We start from the raw sequence: 21,939 nt of genomic DNA, 5'->3' as shown, positions 1-21,939 counted from the left end.
TTATTTTTTTTTTTTGAGTTGGAGTCTCACTCGGTCGCCCAGACTGGAGTGCAGTGGCCGCTTCCGGCCACCGCAGCCTCGATCTGCTGGGCTCCAGCGATCCTTCCGCCTCAGCCTTCCAAGCAGCTGGAATTATAGGCATGCGCTACAATGCCCAGCTGATTTTTTGATTTATTGTAGAGATGAGGTCTCGCTGCCCAGGCAGGTCTCGAACCCGCGGGCTCAGGCAATCCACTCACCTCAGCCTCCCAAAGGCGTGGGATTACAGGCTGAGCCACCGAGCCCAGCTCCAACATATATTTAATTAACCTGGCAAAGCATTTTGCTATCATCTTACTACTTCCACTCACCGATTTATACAGAGGTTTATAGAATTTACATAAGCAAACTGAGAACATCTGGAGGAGAGAACCTTTGAGGTCAAAACCTGGAATTCTTTTGACCATTCCAGAAAGGAGGAAGTGTTCAAGAAGGAAAAGATCCATGGCAATGAAAAGAGACTACTACTTCTGATGAGTCCGGGTTCACTGTATTAATTTAAGATTATGTTATTCCCAGCCAGGTAGAAATGTGGTTTTGGTCAAGTTACTGTTTTAGAGATTTTGTCTCTGCTCCCTCACTCTTGCTTTGTTAATGCTGTGGCCTCCCTCTCCAACTGACTCCTAATATAACAGAGTTGACTATGATAAAATGGAAGCCAGATTTATGATCTTGCATGTAGGACACATTTGAAAACCCAGAACAAGTGACCAAAATCTTTGAAAATGGACCTATAGAAGAGGTGCTCAGATGGCAGGCCAGAGGCCTGGGTGCAGCCAATGAACAGAAGAGTTGAGGTACCCAGGGAAGGCACACGAATGCACACTTTGAATGGGCATCACCCCTGCTGGCACTCACCTCGCTGAGGGAAGGAAAGCGTTCTGTCCCAGAGTCCAAGCCACTGTCCCCCTCCTGGGAATCCAGAGAGAGACGGCCTGAGAAGAAAACAGTTTATGTAACAAGGAAGGAACTGCGGCCTGGGGGAAAGAGAAGTTTTGCTTTGGGCCCTGAGTATAGGGCAGGGTGGGGAGTTGCCACCTTTTCTTGGCCAGTTTCCCTTCGGCTGTCTCACCCTGGGCACACCTCTCCTCTGCTCTCACCATGTCCAGCTTTCACCTATCTCTGCACCTGGGGCACAGGCCATGTCACCTCCTGGAATAAGATACTACAGCTCCACCTCACAAGTAGCCTTGCCCCAACTCATTCCCAATCCTCTTCTGGTAACCATCAACTTCTTGCAAGAATTTGTTGAGCTCCTAAGTGCCAGGAGCAAGTGGGCAAGCTGCTGCCTGGATCCTACTCATTCCAGCATCTCTGGCCCCTATCTACCCAGTTCTGCTGGGAATACACTCATATCCAATTCCCTGTGCATTTGTATTGCTTTCTCCCACTATTCCATTCCCCAGAGGATAGGTACTATATATTTTTCTTCCCAGAATATGATCTGTGGGCAGGGTAAAATAGGTAAGAAACTGGACTAGAGATATGTCAGAGAGAAAAGGGGTGCTTGGTGGACTCACCTTCTGGTGGTCTCTGGCCGGTATCACCATATAGTGGAGGTATGTCCTAAAAAAGAAAGGCCCACAGGGTAGGCAAATTCTGTGAACCTCTCCCCCTACTTTTCTTCCTCCAATCAGTGCCTTATTTGCTTATAGTAAGTGGCCCCTTCTGCTTCATTGACTAAAAAATGCCCAGCTGGAACAGATATTGCTTCATTTGTACAGTTTGAAGATGATGATGACCCTTCATGGTGGAAAGGGAGCTTTACCATTAGTAAAATTCTAAAATCTCACTTTATCATCCTGGACCTATAAGCCTCTTAAGCCTTATTTGGGTTGGATACAAGGAAGAACTTCATAACCATCAAGGAATACAAAAAGCTCAAGCAGGTGACTAAGGGAGAAATAACAGGTTTACCTCTAGAGATCTTTGAGGAGAATCTATGGTTCGTTAGTCTGAGACTAACCCAGCTGATGTGAAGGAAACAATGTTGACAGAGCTTTAGCGTTTACCAAGCACTTTTCTATATATCACATTTCATCTTCCAATGACTCTGAGTTAGGCGTGTTACTCTGGTGTCATGAATGAGGAAACAGAAGCTCAGAGATCTTAAGTAACTTGCCCAAGTTACACAGCAGGTCAACTCCAAAGCATGGGCTGGAGCTGAGACCTTCAGATTCCAAGCTTGGTGTCTCCGACTCAACACCTCATAGCGCAACTAGTAGTGGCAGCAGCAGCAAACACGTAATGGCCCCAGTGACAAGGACATGCTTTTAATCCTGATAATGCTGTGATCTCCATTTTATAAATGAGGAAACTGAGGTTCCTAGCAACTAAGTAACTTGCCCAAGAGTCTTAAAGCTGGTGAGAACTAGAGCTAGGATTTGAATCCAGATGGTCCAAGTACACAATCTGAGCGCCTATCAACCATGTAATACCATACATCCCTCAGAAAATGAAGCAGTTTGTTTGCCTCTGTTTCCCATACTTTTTTGATCTGGATGTTCTAAAAAAGAAAGTAGATAACCTTTAAATAATTTCTATTGGCTTTGGCAAATACAATCGTAGGAGACCTTAAAGTTTCTTCAGAGATACTGCTTAGCTGCCTGAAGAATTAAAGACCTGAGGGGATAAGTAAGACGCTAATAGTGAAATCCCTGAACAGATGAACCATCTCCTCTCTGGCATTTTCCACAATGCGTGGTTAGTTGCCAATAGAGCTCCCTCTCAACTGACTGGGAATTTTTATGTAACCTGGCTTTAAAAAGTACTTATATTTCTTTGAGAAGGCCCATTACTTGAAGGATAGGTGGTGGGAAAAGGTACCAGGTAAATATTGAGTAAAACCAGTGTAGAAATATGCATCAGCTATGAAGAAAATACCCAGAAGGGAAGGATAATTAGGAGACTAAAATTGATAGTCTGATTTATTTCATATCTATTTCTTTCCATTGCTTAAGTTCTTGGAGGGCAAGAAAGAGGCTTTTTCTTGTTATGGTATCCTCAGTGTCACAACAGTGTTCAGACTCTTTGGTGCTGACCTTGGAGGGGGGGTCCTTGTAAAATATTAAACACTTACTAGCTCAGCCTTGAGTTCCTGGCATAACCCAGGAAGCCTTAGTCCTTGCTGTCACCTCCACCCACCCCCAGTCCAACTGCATGAGCCTTTCCTAGAGCTGTGCCTACATCACTCACCACGGAGCCACCAGTCTCCTGCTGGATCTTCAGCTGTAACTGAGTGACTCGTCGCCGGGTACCTTCGATCTGCTCTTCCAGCAGGCTGGCAGGGTTCCGGCTATACACCTCACAGATACGCTGGGGAAGGTGAGGAGGAGGAGGAGGAGGGGAAAAGGCAGAGGGATGGTTAGTAGAGAATGGATGACTCACCAGCGGGGAGAATAGGCAGTTATCCCAAAACAGAGAGAAGAGAAGAGAGATCTCCATCTTCCAGCAGAGGCATGTTATTTCACCGTCATTTAGGATCAGAATAAGGTGTAAGCGATGAGAAACAGAACACACAAGGTACCCGCAGAAAGAAGACAAAACACAAAGGCCTGACCTAATCTGACCCAGGTCTTCCTCAGCTACTACTCAAGTGTGAAATACTTAAGAGACTGTCCAGACCAATACACAAAAAAGTGCTACAGAGGAAACTCGCACACAATGAGAACCACAGATGAGAGGAAGCAGCGCTGACCAGAGCAGCCAAAACCACATCAGCTCAGTTCTGTCATCAGGAAGCAGGAGAGCAGGAGCCATCCTAACACTGATCTAGTTCCTGGCACAGCACGCAACAGAATGCAGCTCAGGGTTGAGGGCTTTGCAGTCAGGGATACCTGGCTTTGAATTTGGCATCTCTACTTACTAGCTGTGTAGACCTGGGCAAGCTTGGATATGTCCTCATCGATAAAATGGAGATGACAATACCTGCCTCATGGGCTGGTTGTAAGCCCTGAATGAGATTATGTACGGAATTATGTATGGATTATGTATGATTAGCAGAACATCTGGTGCACAGTTACATGCCTGAGTATGCAGCAGCTGTTAGTATTTCACTACAAAAGGCCATGCCTAGTAAGGCTTGCTGGTTAAATGAGTGAAGATGGGGTTTCACTGCTAACCGACAACCTTTTCACAAGTTCCCCACATTTGATGTTTCTTCTTCAAGCCCGTGAAGTCCCATCCCCTTCCCTCAGTCTCAGCAGGTGTCATCTAGCAAAAACTTTCCCAACTTTACTCCACTTCAAAACATCTTCAGCCATCTTTCTTCTTGTCTCTGAAGAGAAAAGTCTAAATCTTTTAAGTTCATCCCTCTGACTACTTTGGACTCTTCTTGAACACTGTTCACATTATCTTCAAAGTATCCTTTTCCCAATAGCTCCTTCCCTTCATCCCACAGAAATGTTTAAGTTTCCTGACTTAAAACAAATCACCACAACCAAATCCTTCCCATCAACTCTGATTATCCCTCAAGTCACTACCCATTTGTTTCCCCTTCCTTTCATAGCCAAATGTTTCTAAACAGCAGTTTACACCTGGAGTCCCACAATTCTTTGCCTCCAGTTGTGCCCCAACACCCACAATCCAGTTTCCTTCCCATCACCTCAACCATCTACTCTTTCAAAGAACAAACTAATAGCAAGTGGTGTGATGTCAGAGGTGGTGCAGTGTGAGCAGAGGTCCCCAAATTCCATCCTGGTGCCCTGGTTGACCCCCAGTCTCCAATCTCCACTATCAACTTCACACTAAGGAAACCTGAATCTCCATTTCACCCGGCCGTTCCCCTAGCTTCAGCCCCATTATCTCCATATGCCTGGAGACAGTCTTTATCTGAATGTCTCATGGGCACCTTAGACTTGGTACACCCAAAGCTGACCTTCATTTCTTGCCTCTAAGCTCTGCTTCTCTCTTCTCACTCCATCAATGGCATCACCATCCACCCAGACACCCATACCCGGGGCCATTTTTCATTCTTCGCTCTTACCAGTTGGTAAGTTCTGTAGATTTGATCTCTGAGTTGTCTCCCATTGCTGTCCTCACCTTGTTGTTGCAACTCATATCATTCTTGTTAGATCTGTCATCGTCTCTTATCTACTGCAACAGCCTCCTAGATGGTTTCCTTACATCAGTGCATTTAACATACTTCTCTAAAGAACACTGATTTGCAAATGTGATCAGTCCCCTACTAAAAAATCCTTTGATCAATTTCTACTGCCTTAAGAACAAACTCCAAGCTCCTCACGGTATTCAAGGCCCAAAGTACCTTTTAACCAGCATCCCACTGCCATCCTTAATGTTCTAGTCACAGCAGACCAAACCCAACTCAAACATCATGTTGTGAAGCCTTCTGATTATTGCTTTTTGGGGATTCCATAGCATTAAAAAATTTAAAAACCTGTTGGGATATAATTCACATAACATCACCACCTTAAAGTGTACATTTCAGTGGTTTTTGATATATTCACAGAGTTGTATAGTCATTCCTACTACTTAATTCCAGAACATTTCTATCACCCTAACAAGAATGCTAGTACCTGGAAGAAGTCACTCCCAATTTCCCTCTTGCTCCACCCTCTGGCAACCACTAATCTACTTTCTGCCTCTATGGATTTGCTTATTCCGGACATTCCATATAAGTGGGATTATACAATATGTGGACTTCTGTGTCTGGCTTCCTTCACTTAGCATAATGTTTTCAGGGTTCTTCCATGTTATAGCATGTATCAGGACTTCATTCCTTTTTATGGCTGAATATTATCCCATTGTATGAATATACTTCATTTTACTTATCTATTCATCAGCTAATAGACCTTTTTGGGTTGTTTCTACACTTGGGTTAATATGAATAATGTTGTTAGAAATGAGTTGGAGTCTCACTCTGTCGCCCAGACTGGAGTGCAGTGGCTGCTCCCGGCCACCGCAGCCTCCAACTGCTGGGCTCCGGCGATCCTTCCGCTTCAGCCTTCCAAGTAGCCGGAATTACAGGCATGCGCTACCACGCCCGGCTGATTTTTTGATTTATTGTAGAGATGAGGTCTCGCCGCCCAGGTGGGTCTCAACCCGCGGGCTCAGGCAATCCACTCACCTCAGCCTCCCAAAGGCACGGGATTACAGGCTGAGCCACCAAGCCCGGCTAGAAATTTCTTGTGAACATATATTCTCAATTCTCTTGAGTATATACCTAAGAGTGGAACTGCTGGGTCATATAGTATCTCTGTTTTTGAGTAACTGCCAAGCTGTCTTTCCAGAGTGGCTGCACTATTTTGCATTTCCACTCTTAACATGAAAACAGATTAGGATAGTGAACATACAGACAAAATATATGTAAGTATTGCCCAGATGTCTCCATAACTTTACCAAACACTTGTTATTTTCTCTTATATTGGTTACAGTCATCCCATAGTAGAAGACAATAGGTAGAATCTCACTGTCACTTTGATTAGTATCTCCCTATGACAAACAATGTTGGACATCTTATCATATGCTTAGTGGCCATTTGTATGTTTTCTTTAGATAACTGCCTACTCAAATCCTTTGCCAATTTTAAAATTGGGTTATTTGTCTTTTTACTGTTGAACTGGAGGAGTTCTTTATATATCTGGTATTAGATCCTTATCAGATACGCCTACTTCCATTTTTCTGTGGGTTGTCTTTATACTTTCTTGATAATGTCCTTTGATGCACAAAAGTTTTTAATTTTGATGAAATCCAATTTATCTTTTTTTGCTATTTGTGCTTTTGGCCTCATATCTAAAAAACCACAGCCTAATCCAAGGACATAAAGATTTACACCTAAGCTTTTATCTCAGAGTTTTATAGTTTTTAAAAATAGAATTGCCAGATGCAGTGGCTCAAGCCTATAATTCCAGCACTTTGGGAGACCAAGGTGAGAGGACTGCCTGAGCCCAGGGATTGTAGAACAGTCTGGGCAACTTGGTGAGACCTCATCTCTATGATAAATCAAAAAATTAGCCAGGCGTGGTAGCATGTGTCTGTAGTTTCAGTTACTTGGAAGGCTGAGGTGGAACGATCACCTGAGCCCAGCAGATCAACACTGGGGTGGTCATGAGCGTGCCCGTGAGCATGTCACTGTACTCCATCCAGCCTGGGCAACAGAGTGAGACTCCAACTAAAAAAAAAAAAATAGTTTTAAGGTCCATTTCCAGGCCATTGTGGCCATTACCTTGCTATGGTGTGGTCATGTACTCTTTGAGCTATGGCCAGGCCATGTTTTTAAGCTTTGGCCCCCTCCCCTGCCTTGGAGAGGTGAACCCTGCCTTCTCTCTCTCTCTCCAATTTACTTTCTAACTAAACTACATTTTCTAATCTAAGAAAAAATATTTTAGCTCTTACATATAAGTCTCTGATACATTATGAATTATATTTTGCTTATTGTGTGAGTTAAGAGTGCAAATTCATTCTTTGCATGAAGCTATCCAGTTGTCTCAGGATCATTTGCTGAAAAAGCTATTCTTTTTCCATTGAAATGTCTTGGGAGCCGGGCTCAGTGGCTCAGCCTGTAATCCCGCGCCTTTGGGAGGTTGAGGTGAGTGGATTACCTGAGCCCGTGGGTTCGAGACCCGCCTGGGCAGCGAGGTCTCATCTCCACAATAAATCAAAAAAACACCTGGGCATGGTAGCGCATGCCTGTAATTCCGGCTACTTCGAAGGCTGAGGCGGAAGGATCGCCGGAGCCCAGCAGGTCGAGGCTGCGGTGACCGGAAGCGGCCACTGTACTCCAGTCTGGGCGACAGAGTAAGACTCCAACTCAAAAAAATAAAATAAAATAAAAAATAAATAAATAAATGTCTTGGCATCTCTGTTGAAAACCAATCGACCATAGATGTATGGGTTAATTTCTGGATGCTGAATTCTATTCCATTGATCTATAATGATCTTTGTACCAGTACCATTCTGCTCAATTATCCTATGACACTTGTCAGTATATACATACTAGCACTTACTGCAATATATCTTCATTCATCCACCATATCCTAAGGATATGGAAAGGTTCACCTCTTGTTTATCTTTGTAAACATTCTAGCTCCTATCCCTAATACCACCTCCATCTACTGCCCCAACACAAACACAATACCTAGCACACAGCAAGAACTCAGTACTTGTGAAAGGAATGAATGTATTTTCACATCATTGTGCCTTTGACCTATGCTGTTCCTTCACTGACATTCCCTGCCTCATCTCTTTTATCTGCTTAAGTCCCACTCTTCAAGGCCCAGCTGAAATACTATCCCTTCTGTAAAGCCTTCCCCCACGTTTAAGGAGGGAAAGAGAGAGTTTGGGGACTAGTTCAGTAGCCTAATTATCTCCTAGCTGCTGACTGTTGGGTAACAGAAGCTATGCGAGTAGGGCCTGGTCACATAAGGCCCAGCTGAAATACTATCACTTTTGTAAAGCCTTCCCCCATGTTTCCCATTATTTCCTACTATTTAATTAACTGCTCTCTTTTTTGTTCTCTTATTGCAAGTTCCTTGTTTCTCCCACTCTCCCTCCTACGGGAACTTGCATTTCCCCTATTAGATTTTAAACACTGAGGGCAAGAACCATCTAATCTTTTTCACTTCTGTATACCATAGAACTAAAACAATGCTTTACATATAGTACCGACTACAGAATTTTGCTGAATTAAAATGAAGGGGTAAGGAGATCCACTGCAAGCCACAGATACAATGGAAATCTGGTTATTTCACTCCAGCAAATTAATCTCCTTATTGTTCTCTGTGCATATCATTTCCAAGGCCTTGGAAATCTCTCTTTATCCCCTCCACCAACAGCACTCACCTACCAACTCCTTCCCTTCCTTGGAAGCCAAGAACAACTCCAAATGATTCTGATTTTCTTTTCTTTTTTTTTTGAGTTGGAGTCTCACTCTGTTGCTCAGACTGGAGTGCACTGGCCACTCCCGGCACCGCAACCTCGTCTGCTGGGCTCTGGCAATCCTTCCACCTCAGCCTTCCAAGTAGCTGGAACTAAAGGCGAGCGCTACCACACCTGGCTCATTTTTTTTTATTTATTGTAGAGATGAGGTCTTGCCAAGTTGCCCAGGCAGGTCTCGAACCTGCGGGCAGAGGCAATCCGCTCACCTCAGCCTCCCAAAGCACTGGGATTACAGGCTGAGTCATGGATCCCGGCCAGATTCTGATTTTCATCAGTTCTAATGTTCCCTCATTTTAGTGTACCTGGCTTGCTGTTTGTCTTTTGTCTACAAGTTCTCTATCCTAATCTATTACCCATGGACCTCTATTACCCTAACCACTCTATCAGTCAAATTCTGCCTTAACAAATTCTACTGGTCAATGACAATCCTGAAGTTTTATTTTTTAAGGTTTTACTGGGATAGGATCTTGACTGTAAATTAAGTTGTACATATTGGCAGATTGCTCTGATAAAGCATCATTTAATTAAGGCAATGGCCAGTTCACCCTTGGCAGTGACCTTACCTGTAACTCTTTTTCTTCCTGCCTCAGCATATTCCTGAGGATCTGGGTGGCATGTTTTTGAACTTCAGGATCCTAGAAAATATGGAAATATGGTGGCAGTGAGAGAGCTTAGGGACTAGTTCAGTAGCTAAATTTAATCTCCTAGATGCTGACTGTTGAGTAACAGAAGCTATGCAAGTAGGGCCTGGTCACATAAATATGTTGGAATGCAGTGAACACAAAACAAAATCTTACTTTGATTTTACTCCTGAACTTCCTAGAAACCTTGGCTATAATCACCTCTGGTATCAAGTTGCTCTCTGAAGTCTCCCAGGACGTGCAGACTCAGTCTTGGTTCCAACCAAAAAACTCTGTTCCCTTTACCTACTTGCATCTTATCCTCGTTTAACTCCTCACACAGGCTTTCCTTGCTCCTGGGGTTCTCTCTCTACTCGTTCTTGTTCTTTTATGACTCCCTCTGCTGACTTGACTTTACACCACACAACACCACACCCTGGAACACTGACTAGCAAAAGTCTCTCTAACAGATGCATCTGTCCACGCCTCCAAGCGTGCTTTCTCTCCTGATGAGGAGGTGGGCTTGCAGAGGGCCTCCGCAGTCTTCTACACATTTAGGACACTGAACGCTACTGTCTGATAAAACCTCATGCTTATGTGCACAGGAGGGGCACACAAAGGCACAAGATGCAGCCTTCATTTTGGCTCAGCCCTCTGATGGTCTTCCATGTGTCTTTTGCTTTGTCTCTGCTCATTCAGTCTAACCCACTTTCCTCTCCAACGGAGAGCTCTTCAAAGGGACATTAGAGCAAGGAAGGAAGGCCAAGAGGGCCATTACCTGCAGAGGTTTGGGTCCCGTGATTCGTTGTGGAGGTGGTAGAGGTGGAGGCGGTGGTGGTGGGGGGATCACTGGGGTGACTCGAGGAGCTCCTGCTGGGGATGGGTCCTGTTGGAGTCCAGAGACACTGACGGACGAAGGTGAAGAGCCCAGGAGGGTGAGTGCAACATAGGCGCCAGCTAGAGGGAAACAGAGGCTTGCTCCAGGCATGCTGTTCTGGAGAGACATTTCAGCTACATAGAAAGGCATTTTTCGCCCTTGTCCTGTCATTAAGCTCATAATTCTGTAGATTAAGTTCTCCTACTTTAATGCCCCACCCATTCTGTAATTCCTGCCCTCCTGCCCTGCGTCAACCAAGTACAACTTTCTGCCCTTTCTTCATGCAGAGACTTCAATGAAAGTTCCACTCATAAATATCTGGGAACACTCCCCGTGGGCTGCCCCCTTTATCTCACTAAATGAAGCAGCCAATTTCCAGCCCTACTATGCTGCCTGCCTGGCACAGAGCAGGAGCTCAGATTCTAGCTCTCTGTGCTCCCCAGATGGCTGTCTTTTCCGTGTCCTTCAGTTCTCTCCTCAACATTTGTTGCTTCTATTTTATTTTCTGTGCAGATTCAATTGTTGGGTCTTCCTGGCTACAAAGAAGTATTTTTGCTTTTTCTCCACAAATAGGAAACAAATGAGGAAGAATGTCCATGAATGGGAGAGGGAATCACATGATAATTAAGTGAGGCATGGTCTCGGTAGGATATAGTCTAAACAGGAGTGATAAAGACAGGTGTGGGTAAAAATAAAGACATCTGATGAGAGACTCATAGTCTCTCCACTTGAAATAATAGGGAGCTGTGGCCGTTGAAGTGGATCATTCCATGTCAAGATTAAAGATGTGACTCCAGCTGCTATACACATCTACAAAGGAAGCCTCCTGGGATAGTAGGCCAGCTCTTCCCTCCTTCCCCATCTTTCTCTCACCCATCCGTCCTGCAACTTTCTTTAGTTGTCACCTCTCTCCAACTCACATTTGATAAGCTTCACCACCTCCAGGTGTGAGCTGTTGGTCACCATGGTGCCGTTGACCTGTTGGAGGGACAAATGGTACTGAGTAATGATGGACACCTAGGGCATCCTCCTGTACGTTCAGAATGCCTCTTCATTAAAAGGCCATTTTACAATGTTCTTTAGCCACCTCTGGACATTTGTTTACTCAAATTCACATTACAAATTTGCTCCTATTCGCATCTGCTGTGCGTCTGTCTCTCTAGCTAGTCTATAAGTTTTCAGAGATAAGACCTCTGTCTTCATTCCTTAATCTGTTCATTTATTTTTATATACTTTTCTAACCATTTGCCTCACATACATGTGTATGTCAACTGGCCCAGTATGTTTCCTCCTTATTAGAGGGCTAAGGAGTCTCTGCATCTTGGATTTCCTTAATGCTTCTAGGACTCCATTTTGCAGCAGGGCAGATTACAGAAGTTCAGAAGTGGCAAGGATCCTAGATCAGCATTGTATAAAGGACAGAATATCAACCTGAGAATCTGAAGGCTTGGGTCTTTCATCAGTCACAACCCCTCTCTATCTGATTCCTGTCATTTGTGAAACAGGAATAATGAGACCTGTTCTAGCTTGGTGGTTTTAGGGTCAAGAAGTGTCTAGAACATGGATTCTACTTATCTTTAGTTTCTCCCCACCCTCTCTCACACTATACCACTGTGCTCCCTCTCACAGTGCTACTCTCTGACTCAGTGGTTGATGGGCAGTTGGCATCGAGATGGAAGTGTGCAGGATGCGCCAAGGCCAGAAGTGCCCCTGCACACCTGCGTCCACTCCTGGGGGTGGGTGAGTGTTGGAGTCACTCACTTTGATTATCCGGTCACCCTCTTTCACACCAGCTTTCATGGCTGCACCTCCTGTAAGGAAAAGGTCTAGTCAGCAGAACCCAACACCATCTCCCAGAGGTGGCTGAATTTACACCAAGGTCCCTGTTAGATCACCTGCGCTCTGAAATGTCCTCTCATTTTTCTGTGTTATGTACCTGAAATGCTAGGTGTATATCCTATTCTGCTTCAGTGATACAACTACTAGCTAGAGTGGACTGTGTAAGGTCATATCTCCTGTTCTTCCCTTCACCTAGATAAGATGTCAGACTTCTGATAACCAGGCCAGAGACAGGTAGGGCCAGGGTCAGGGAAGAACACACGTACTTCATCATAATGTATCTGGATATGGTCCAAGGTCAAATAAGAGTTGACTCTTATTATCCATTAGGAAAAATCAGTTTGCTGCATTAAAGATAATTGTTAAAATAATAATAATAAAAAGGAATATGGAGACAAGGATTAAAACAAGAGTTTTCAAACTTGTAGTTCACAGGTCCTAAAAGGTTCATAAATATATTCTGGGGGTTCATATCATTAAAGAAGATAATAATAACTGATTTAAGACGGGCTCGGTGGCTCAGCCTGTAATCCTGCGCCTTTGGGAGGCTGAGGTGAGTGGATTGCCTGAGCCCGCGGGTTCGAGACCCACCTGGGCAGCGAGACTTCATCTCTACAATAAATCAAAAAATCAGCCGGTGTGGTAGCACATGCCTGTAATTCCGGCTACTTGGAAGGCTGAGACGGAAGGATCCCTGGAGCCCAGCAGTTCGAGGCTACGGTGGCCAGGAGCAGCCACTGCACTCCAGTCTGGGCGGCAGAGTGAGACTCCAACTCAAAAAAAAAAAAATTGATTTATTTTCTGGGTTTAAAAAAACTGCTTTCAATTATTTAGTTTCTTCCCTTAAAATGGATCAGATTAAGAGTTTCCGATGGTGCCTGACTAACAAGTGCTCACAAGAATGTGCTCTTGACTTTTTCAAGTTGTCACTTAACTGGAGGTTGCAGTGGTTTTGACTACAATATAGTTTTAAGTGACTTATATTCCTAGTTTAACTTATATCCAGAAAGCACAAGAAACACTAAAGCTGAAACAAGTTAATGAGGAGCATAAAAATTATATTTTATAAATCTGCCACAAGATGATCATTAAATCTGTAAGCTGCATTCATTTGATCAAAACAAAACTCCCATAAAGTCCATTTAAATGTTTCTAGTCTAAAAAGAAAAAACACAGCAATGACTACATTCCAAATTGGCTTTTCAATACTGGGACTCAAGACTCCCCTCATCTAAAGTGCACTATTTATGGACAAATACTTGCTAATCTCTTGACACGTTCTCTTATAGAGTCATCTAGAAACTAATAAAGTGGAAAAAGCTATCTTGCCTGAATGTATGAAACACAAAGCGGTAACTTCTAATAACTTAGTGGTGGAAAAAAAAAATCAAAATCTTCAGAGTAAAGGAATTTGAGCAAAGTTCTTAGACTTCAGTAAGTATGAGAACTGCTGTGGGAATTTGTCAAAAAGTATATTCCTTAGCCTCCTTGCCAGAAAGCAATTCAGTACTTCTGGGGTCAAGTCTAGGAAAAAGGATTTCAATCATCCTAGGCCCTAAGTGATTCTGATATAGGCAGAATACGGACTACACTTTGAGAAACTGAATCAAAGAAACCTAATACATATCTGGAAAAGACAATAACAACTGCTTTGTTACTCATGATTTCAATGCCAGTCCAAATGAAGTCTTGTCCTCTCTCCTCCCCAACACACACACACACACACACACAATCTAAAACTCTGATTTTCCTCCAAGCCATCCTTTTGTTCTTTCCTCTTGGGGTCTGACTCTACTCAGCCTAACAGGAGGAACAGAGTGAAGGAGAGCTGAACCTGCTGGAGGGGACTCCATATGTTCTGTATCAAATAGACTGCAGAAGCAGAGCACAAGTTATTGGCAGTTCCACTGTCTCACTCTAGTACCGCAACCCTTAGAAATGAGAGAAGCAAAGAATAAAACTATCTTTTCAGCACTTTATACTAGGATATACAAAAGAAACCTCCCACTATAAAAGTTAACTCCCAAATATAAGAAGCCATAACTACTCATATCCTTGTATAATCCATATATCTCATTTGGTCACAAATTTGAAATTCTCTTTTCACCTTTCCTGTAAACACAGTCCAAATCTTTCTCCAAAATGAATATACGTATATTTTCCTTTCTCTTCTGCACCAGCCTGCTCCCTCCCCATTCCTTGTGTTCTTCTATAAACCATGCTTAAGAGGCTCCAAGGTCTCGTTCCATCAGCTGCACTGAAGTTCACCCCTTTTGGGGATACTGCCTTATCCTCTTTCATACTCCATCTCCTTCCTGATTGTCCTCTTCAGTCTGGGTCACTAATAATGATTCTGCCACCCAGCATTAAGACACAGCTTTGACTGTTCACAGTTCTTCTGTACATAATTGGTCACTTGATGGATTTGGTTACGATGCCTCCCACTCTTCATTCCCTTCTCACCAAATTCCTCTTCTGCCAATCTGTTTTTCATTTCCATCTTTCGAACTACTTCTAAAATCCTGCTTCTTTTAATAGGGCTTCCAAACTGATCAGAAGAAAAATGACCACACCTCAAACCACAAACTACTCAAACTTCCAAACACTACTTCCTCTGATGTAATGTCCAACACACATCATTTTTTTTTGGGGGGGGGTAATTTATTATTAAATGCTACTTGTATCTGGAAATGGATTTTATAACCATGTGGACCGGTATGTCTGTGTCAAATTATATGTCTCTGTAGAAAGTGACTGTGCACTTAACCAGGTAATGTGAAGGTAATTATGGAAAAAAAAGGGGCCTCTTTTTCTTCCCTGACATCTTTTTTTTTGAGTTGGAGTCTCACTCTGTCACCCAGACTGGAGTGCAGTGGCCGCTCCCGGCCATCGCAGCCTTGACCTGCTGGGCTCTGGCGATCCTTCCGCCTCAGCCTTCCAAGTAGCCGGAATTACAGGCATGTGCTACCACACCCAGCTGATTTTTTTTTTAATTTGTTGTAGAGATGAGGTCTTGCTGCCCAGGCAGGTCTCGAACCCGCGGGCTCAGGCAATCCACTCAACTCAGCCTCCCAAAGGCGCAGGATTACAGGCTGAGCCATGGAGCCCAGCTTCCCTGACATCTTATGACCCAACATGAGGGGCTCCCTTCAATGGCAATCAGACATCTGCCTGGTGACTGGAGGGCTATTCTGCGGGCTTTGCATTTCCCAACTGGATAAAGGGCAATCCCTAGAAATTCTGCCTCCTGGCTCAGCCCTGTGGAGACTTCCCTAGTCACCCATGGAGAACCAGTTCTAGAGTAATTCATTTGTGTCCCCCAGAAAAGCACAACTTCTCCAAGTCATGTGGCACTGTCACAAATATGGTGGCTTTGTAAGAACTGTCCACTGTGACTGGGAAAGATACAACACTCACCAGGCCGCACAGACTGCACCAGAACGATGCGATCCCCACTGACAGTGAAACCGAAGCCATGCTGGTCTTTTTGGATGATGACACAGCGTTGAACAAGACCTGGCAGGAGGTGAGAAAGAAAAAGAAGGTTCTGTAGGCAGCGTCACTGGAAGGTTAGTGTACACAAGTCAGGAAAGCCCCAGTGCATTTCTTCCTCAAGAAGCCTCTTCAGATTCATCGAATTCTCCAGGCTTATCTTGTCTAAATACTCTATTGAAATGACACGCCTTCCTCAGTGGCTGACAAAAACCTGTAACTTCCTTTGTGTTCTATACTAGAAACTACCTTCCTCTGAAGTGCTCAAATGTTGTCTCTCTTGTATATGTCTGTCCCTTTTGGTCCGTCTGAGACTGGTAAAAAAAGGGGCAAGGGCAAGTCCAGTTATCCTCCTGAAGCCTAATGTTACAGTTAAGTAACCTCCCGGGAATGAAGCTCAAGGGAGACTGGAAGATTTATGTCAAGTTACATCCAATGAAAGCAGCAGGTGGTACACTAATGCTTGTTTTTTAAATTAAATTTTATTTTTTAAAAATTTTCTCGAGTTGGAGTCTCAGTCTGTCACAGTGGCTATTCACAGGCTGGAATAGAGTGGCATGATAACAGCTCGCTGCAGCCTCAAGTGCTGCACCTAGGCTCAGGTGATCCTACTGCCTCAGTCTCCCAAGTAGCTGATCCTGCTAATTTTTTAATTTATTGTAGAGATGAGGTCTCATCATACATCCCAGGCTGGTCTCGAACTCCTGGGATCAGGCAATCCTCTCACCTTGGCCTCCCAAAGTGGTGGGATTATATGCATGAGTCACCACACCCGGCCTCCACCAATGCTTGTTGACTCTATTTGTAAAGCTGGATAGCTCATGCAGAGTGACTTAGGGATGGCCCCTTGTCAAATCCAGGGAAGAATAAATGACAGGAGAAAACCCTTTTATTCACTTCCATACAAAACTTGAAAAAAAAAAAGAGACTATGAGACTATGACTACCAATTGTCTCCAGCCTGTGTGTACTAGATATTGTGCCTGTGTGCAGGCATGTGTGAATGCATCTTGTAATGATTAAAACATGGGTTGTAGAGTTAAAACAGAACTGGCTTCAAGTCCTGATTCTGTCCCTAACAAGCTTGTGCATTGGACAAGCTTCTTAACCCCTCTGTGCCTCAGCTTCCTCATCTGCAAAATAAGACAATAAAACCTACTTTGATACAAGGAGGTAATTTATATAAATGAGGCAATTTATATAAACTGCATAGCACAATGACAGTATACATTATATACGTAACATAAGGCTAAGTTGTCCTCTAGGTCCATGTATGTGTGTGGTTTTTTTGTTGTTGTTTGTTTTTTTAAGAGATGGCGATATCCCTATATTGCCCAAGCTGCAGTACAGTGGCTATTCACAGGCACTATAAGCATGGGAGTTCTGCTCCATTTCCGACCTGGGTTGGTTCACCTCTCCTTAGGCAACCTGGTGGTACCAACTCCCGGAGCCATCAGTATTGATGCCAAACTTATTGTGGATATGTAATCGGCATAGTAGACTATAGCCAAGAACTCCTGGGCTCAAGCAATCCTCTTGCCTCAGTCTCTGCAGTGGCTGGGAATACAGGTGCACACCACCATGCCTGGCCGTGTCTATGGGTTAATGCCCAAGAAGATTACCTGTTGTCTCAGAGATGTCAGAGGGCTGGCGATGGTGGGAAGGGGACTTGCGCTCAGGTGCAGAATCTCCCAGAGAAGACAGGCTACTTAACCTGGAGAGGGAGTAAGAAAGGCACATTAATGAGCTGGCAGGAATGGATCAGCCTTGCAGTGGAAGGAGGCTCTGTCAAAAGGGGACCTGAGTCAGATAATTAGAGACTGATCTGCCCACCCTGTAACCCACTCCTTCTGTTAGATTAGCCATGTCTATACCACTGGCAATATCATTTATCTGGAATCCTGGGCCAGTAAGGTAAGCGTGATCTCTTTAACACCCAGCAAACTGAAAAAGGAAATAGCCCATCCTGGAATCAGGTGACAAAGAGACAACAGCAAGAAAGGGATGTGCACACATATACAAGCTTGTTGAGTCTTACCAGGCTGCAATGGGGCTGATGGAACAGAACGGAGCAGCAGAGAAAATGAATGCAAGAAAAAGACAGGGAAAAACCAAACAACCAGTTAGTTTTAGGTGATGATTTGCAAAGGAAAGGGAGGCTGGAGGGAAGGACATGGTGGGTCAGACATATACAGAGGCCTGCATGAACACAGCAGAGGACTGCGGTAGTTGTAGCAGAGAAAAACTCCCCATTTTAGCTTCATTTCTTTGTCCCTCAAAGTTACACCTCTCCAAAACAGTGGTCTCCAGGAGAGGAACTGGGCATTTAGGACTAGCCTGCTGGGTAACTGGCAACTTGCACACTTTTCTAGAAAAGAAGGTACAGCAACAGCCCAAGCTTTGAAAAATTCCTTTTAACTTTTGGGAACCATAGGAGAACAGGAATCTGGTCTATTTGGTGGCAGTGTCCCAATCCCATATTCAGCCCCATTTCCATAGACAGCCTGAGGTACCTTGCTAAGAAAGTATGAAAGAACCTAAAACCTCAAAGCAGCACAGATCACCAAAGCAGAAGATTCACTGCTTGACCTCCATTCTAACTAGGACCCCCTACAGGAACAGAAACGTTGCTGTGGCCTTCCTTTTTGGAAAAGTGTACAAACTGCCAGATCCTGAATCAATAACTGCTGCCCCTTAGAAAGGGGCAATTCCTATCCCATCTATAGACAAGCAGAAGCACCATGTGTGATGGCAGAACATGAAGATACTCTAAATGTTCACAATGAGTGACTGGTTGAATAAATTATAGTAAAATAATGACACAGAACTCAGCCTCTTTATATACTCTAAAAGGAACGATCTCCATGATAATGTCATTGAGTGAAACAAGCAAGATATAGAATTATTTGGACAGCAAAAAGAAAGGGTAAAAATGAAGAAAATTATGTGTTTAAATGCTTATTTATGTATAAAATAAAATATATGTATAAATATTTAATGTATAAATAAAATATATGTATAAATAAAATTATGTATAAATAAAATATCTAAAATATTGTCTGGAAGGATACAAAAGAAGCAATACTGGTTGCCTCTGAGGAGGGAAATGGTCTTGCGGGAGCACGGAAATGAATTGGAGACTTTTCATTATATTTGGTACACTTTAAATTAAAAAATATCTATTCAAAAAACAAATAACTTTTAAATATAAAGGAAAAGGTCATCTCTCCCACCACAGTGGTGCCCCTCTTACCTGGACAGGTGAGACTGCTTTTTACTGGCTGATCTTTGAATCAGAGAGAGAAGGACACCAAGGAAGAAGAGAGCGTGAGGCCCAGGAGAAAGTGATGCAGGAAAGGAGGAAGAAAGAGAAAAACAAAACACGACATAAACCAGACAAGACACTGGAGGTGGTTGGTTCACAAGAAAAAACACAGGGAAGCCCAGAGAGACCTAGGGGTGAAAAGTGGCCACAGCACAGCAGTGAGCTTACGAACACGCAAATGTATCCATGTCATTTCACTGCTTAAAACCTCTTAAAGCTTTCCCCATTGTACTTGGGAGAAGCGTCACCTGTCTTCAAGCTAGGCCACTTGCCACAGCATCTAACAGGAAGGATCTCTCATGTCACCCACTGCCCCCAGTTCCTACCCTTCCTGCAGCACAGCTACCCAATGGAAACTGCTGTTCACTTGTCTGTTAAGCTGAACAGACAAAGTCAGGGCCAGGTGTGGTGGCTCATACCTGTAATCCCAGCATTTTGGGGGTGGAGGTGAGAGGACTGTCTGAGCCCACAGGTTTGAGACCAGCCTGGGCAACATGGTGAGACCTCGTCTCTACAATAAATAAATTTTTTTAAAAATTAGCTGAGCGTGGTGGTGCATGCCTGTAGCTCCTGGAAGGCTGAAGTGGAAGGATTGCCTGAGCCCAGCAGGTTGAGGCTGCAGTAAGCTGTTATCAAGCCACTGCACTGCAGCCTGGGTGACAGAATGAGACTCCAACTCAAAAAAAAAAAAAAAAGGCAAGGCTGGGAGGGCCATGAAAGCAAAGAGGCCAGGCTCAGTGGCTCAGCCTATGGCTCAGCCTGTAATCCCATGCTTTGGGAGGCTGAGGTGAGTGGATTGCCTGAGCCCGTGGGTTCGAGACCCGCCTGGGCAAGTTGGCGAGACCTCATCTCTACAATAAATAAAAAAATTAGCCAGGCGTGGTAGCGCATGCCTGTAGTTCCGGCTACTTGGAAGGCTGAGGCGGAAGGATCGCCGGAGCCCAGCAGGTCGAGGCTGTGGTGGCTGGGAGCGGCCACTGCACTCTAGTCTGGGTGACGGAGTGAGACTCCAACTCAAAAATAAATAAATAAATAAAATCGTAAAAAATAAAAAAAAGAAAGCAAAGAGGGTCTTGTCTTGCTGCTCAGTGTCTGCAGTGCCTCCTTCGGCAGGGGCTCAGTCCCACTCCCTGTCCTGGTCTTGTATTGTTCCCCTCTCACTTCCTATGGTTTTTGACTTTGTCTTTGCTTACAATGTTCCTTCCTCTTACAGAAACTTCCTGTTCCACTCCCTATTTCTGTACCTACAAGTCAGAAAATAAGGTAAACTTCCAGAAGCTGCAACTTCTGGCTCTCTTCAAATTACCCTGTTTGATCATTGCATGTCCATTCCCCACTCCCCAACCAGGATAAAATTTCAGCTTAATTCATCATTTAATAAAGATTTTGTTATGTTCTAGAAACTAGCCCTGTTATTTAACTCAATAGCCACAAGCCATATAGCTATTTACATTTAAATTTTTAAATAAAATTAAAAATTTAGGTTTCTCAATTGTTCTAGCCATATTTCAAGTGCTTAATGGCTACATAGGGCTAGTGACTACCACACTGGACAATGCAGAACAGCACATTTCCAACACTGAAGAAAGTTCTATTGGACAGTGCTGCTCCAGACACTGCGAGGTACCAGGGTTACAAAAATGAGTAAGACACAATCAAGTGCAGCTAGCAGATGAGGAAAATATTCAGAACTCTAGTACAAACACTTAGTGGCTACAGCCCCTAATCAGAGAGGGATTCTCAGAAAGGACCTTTTATTTTATATATTTTTTTGAGTCAGAATCTCACTCTGTCACCCAGGCTGGAGTGCAGTGGCATGCTCACGGCCACTGCAGCCTCAACCAGCTGGGTTCAGGTGATAGATACTTCCGTCTCAGTCTTCCAAGTAGCTGGAACTACAGGCACACGCCACCACGCCCAGCTAATTTTTTTATTTATTGTAGAGATGAGGTCTCGCCAAGTTGCCCAGGTTGGTCTCGAGCCTGTGGGTTCAGGTTATCCTCTCACCTTGGCCTCCCAAAGTGCTAGGATTATAGGCGTGAGTCACTGTGCCTGGCCATTCAGAGGGAACCTTTTAAAGGTCCTTTGTTCCAACTGCTCATCTGCTGTCTTTGGTTATATCCCAACACCCCACCGTGGAGTTACCCACACTGGGCTTGAACTCTTCCTCCTAACTACCTCAAGAGAAAGCCCAATTTATCTTGGGACACCTCGGGGCTCATCCATGCTTGTTCCTGATCCTGGCAGGAAATTGACTTCCTGTGTCCATATTAAAGCCTAGAAGATGCATTCTGAACCTGGTAACTCTTAACCTGGTATGATTTTCATTTGCTCTGGGGCATGAGCAGTTCTATAGAATCAAAGGTAAATGAAGCAGAGGTCCATGTCCTTAGCTGTAGTGGACTGTTAGGGGCACGGACAAAGATCATTTCAGCAGTCACTGAAAGTTCCTTTAAAAAAAAAAAGAAAAAAAAAAAAAAAGGCTAGAGCAGGTGCATCGGGGACCAGAAGATTGCAATGTAAGTATCAACACAACAGATGCAAATTTATTTTTCTTGCTGAGAATTTAAAGGAGGGAAAATTATCATCAGACTGGAGGAGTAAAAAATGCCTCTAGAAGGCCTGATGGGTGGGAAGAAATGGCTGGACTATTGAGTCAGCTGGATTTTGAGTTCGAGTATAGATCTGGGAGGAAGATCTTGGGTTAAAACCTCAGAAGCAAGTAAGGAAGCAAAGGAGACAGGAAGGCAGTATGGCATTAAAATAACTGTCATAGAAAAAAGACTTTAATGATAAACTCTTTTGTTTCCCAATGACATTCTCATCCAAATTTTGCACCAGAGTTCAGATTCT

At 43.9% G+C, this 21,939-nt stretch overlaps 1 protein-coding gene across 1 annotated transcript in view; it reads right to left on the bottom strand.

The window, feature by feature from the left end:
- The window catches only part of LOC103264250 (rho guanine nucleotide exchange factor 11-like), a gene marked incomplete at its 3' end in the record, with an annotated part of 105,716 nt that overhangs the window by 20,092 nt on the left and 63,685 nt on the right, over window positions 1-21,939 (bottom strand). The window contains exons 3-12 of the mRNA XM_021714366.1: window positions 19,015-19,047; window positions 17,384-17,475; window positions 15,688-15,786; window positions 12,193-12,242; window positions 11,352-11,409; window positions 10,333-10,511; window positions 9,498-9,569; window positions 3,235-3,354; window positions 1,560-1,605; window positions 898-974 (exon numbers count right to left, since the gene is read on the bottom strand). Coding sequence (XP_021570041.1) covers window positions 898-974; window positions 1,560-1,605; window positions 3,235-3,354; window positions 9,498-9,569; window positions 10,333-10,511; window positions 11,352-11,409; window positions 12,193-12,242; window positions 15,688-15,786; window positions 17,384-17,475; window positions 19,015-19,047 — 826 coding nt within the window. The remainder of the gene's footprint in view (window positions 1-897; window positions 975-1,559; window positions 1,606-3,234; window positions 3,355-9,497; window positions 9,570-10,332; window positions 10,512-11,351; window positions 11,410-12,192; window positions 12,243-15,687; window positions 15,787-17,383; window positions 17,476-19,014; window positions 19,048-21,939) is intronic.

The sequence above is a fragment of the Carlito syrichta genome, unplaced genomic scaffold, assembly GCF_000164805.1.
Source record: "Carlito syrichta isolate Samal-C Ts95f unplaced genomic scaffold, Tarsius_syrichta-2.0.1 Scaffold305636, whole genome shotgun sequence".
NCBI lineage: Eukaryota > Metazoa > Chordata > Mammalia > Primates > Tarsiidae > Carlito > Carlito syrichta.
This window is presented reverse-complemented; position numbering and strand designations above follow the sequence as displayed.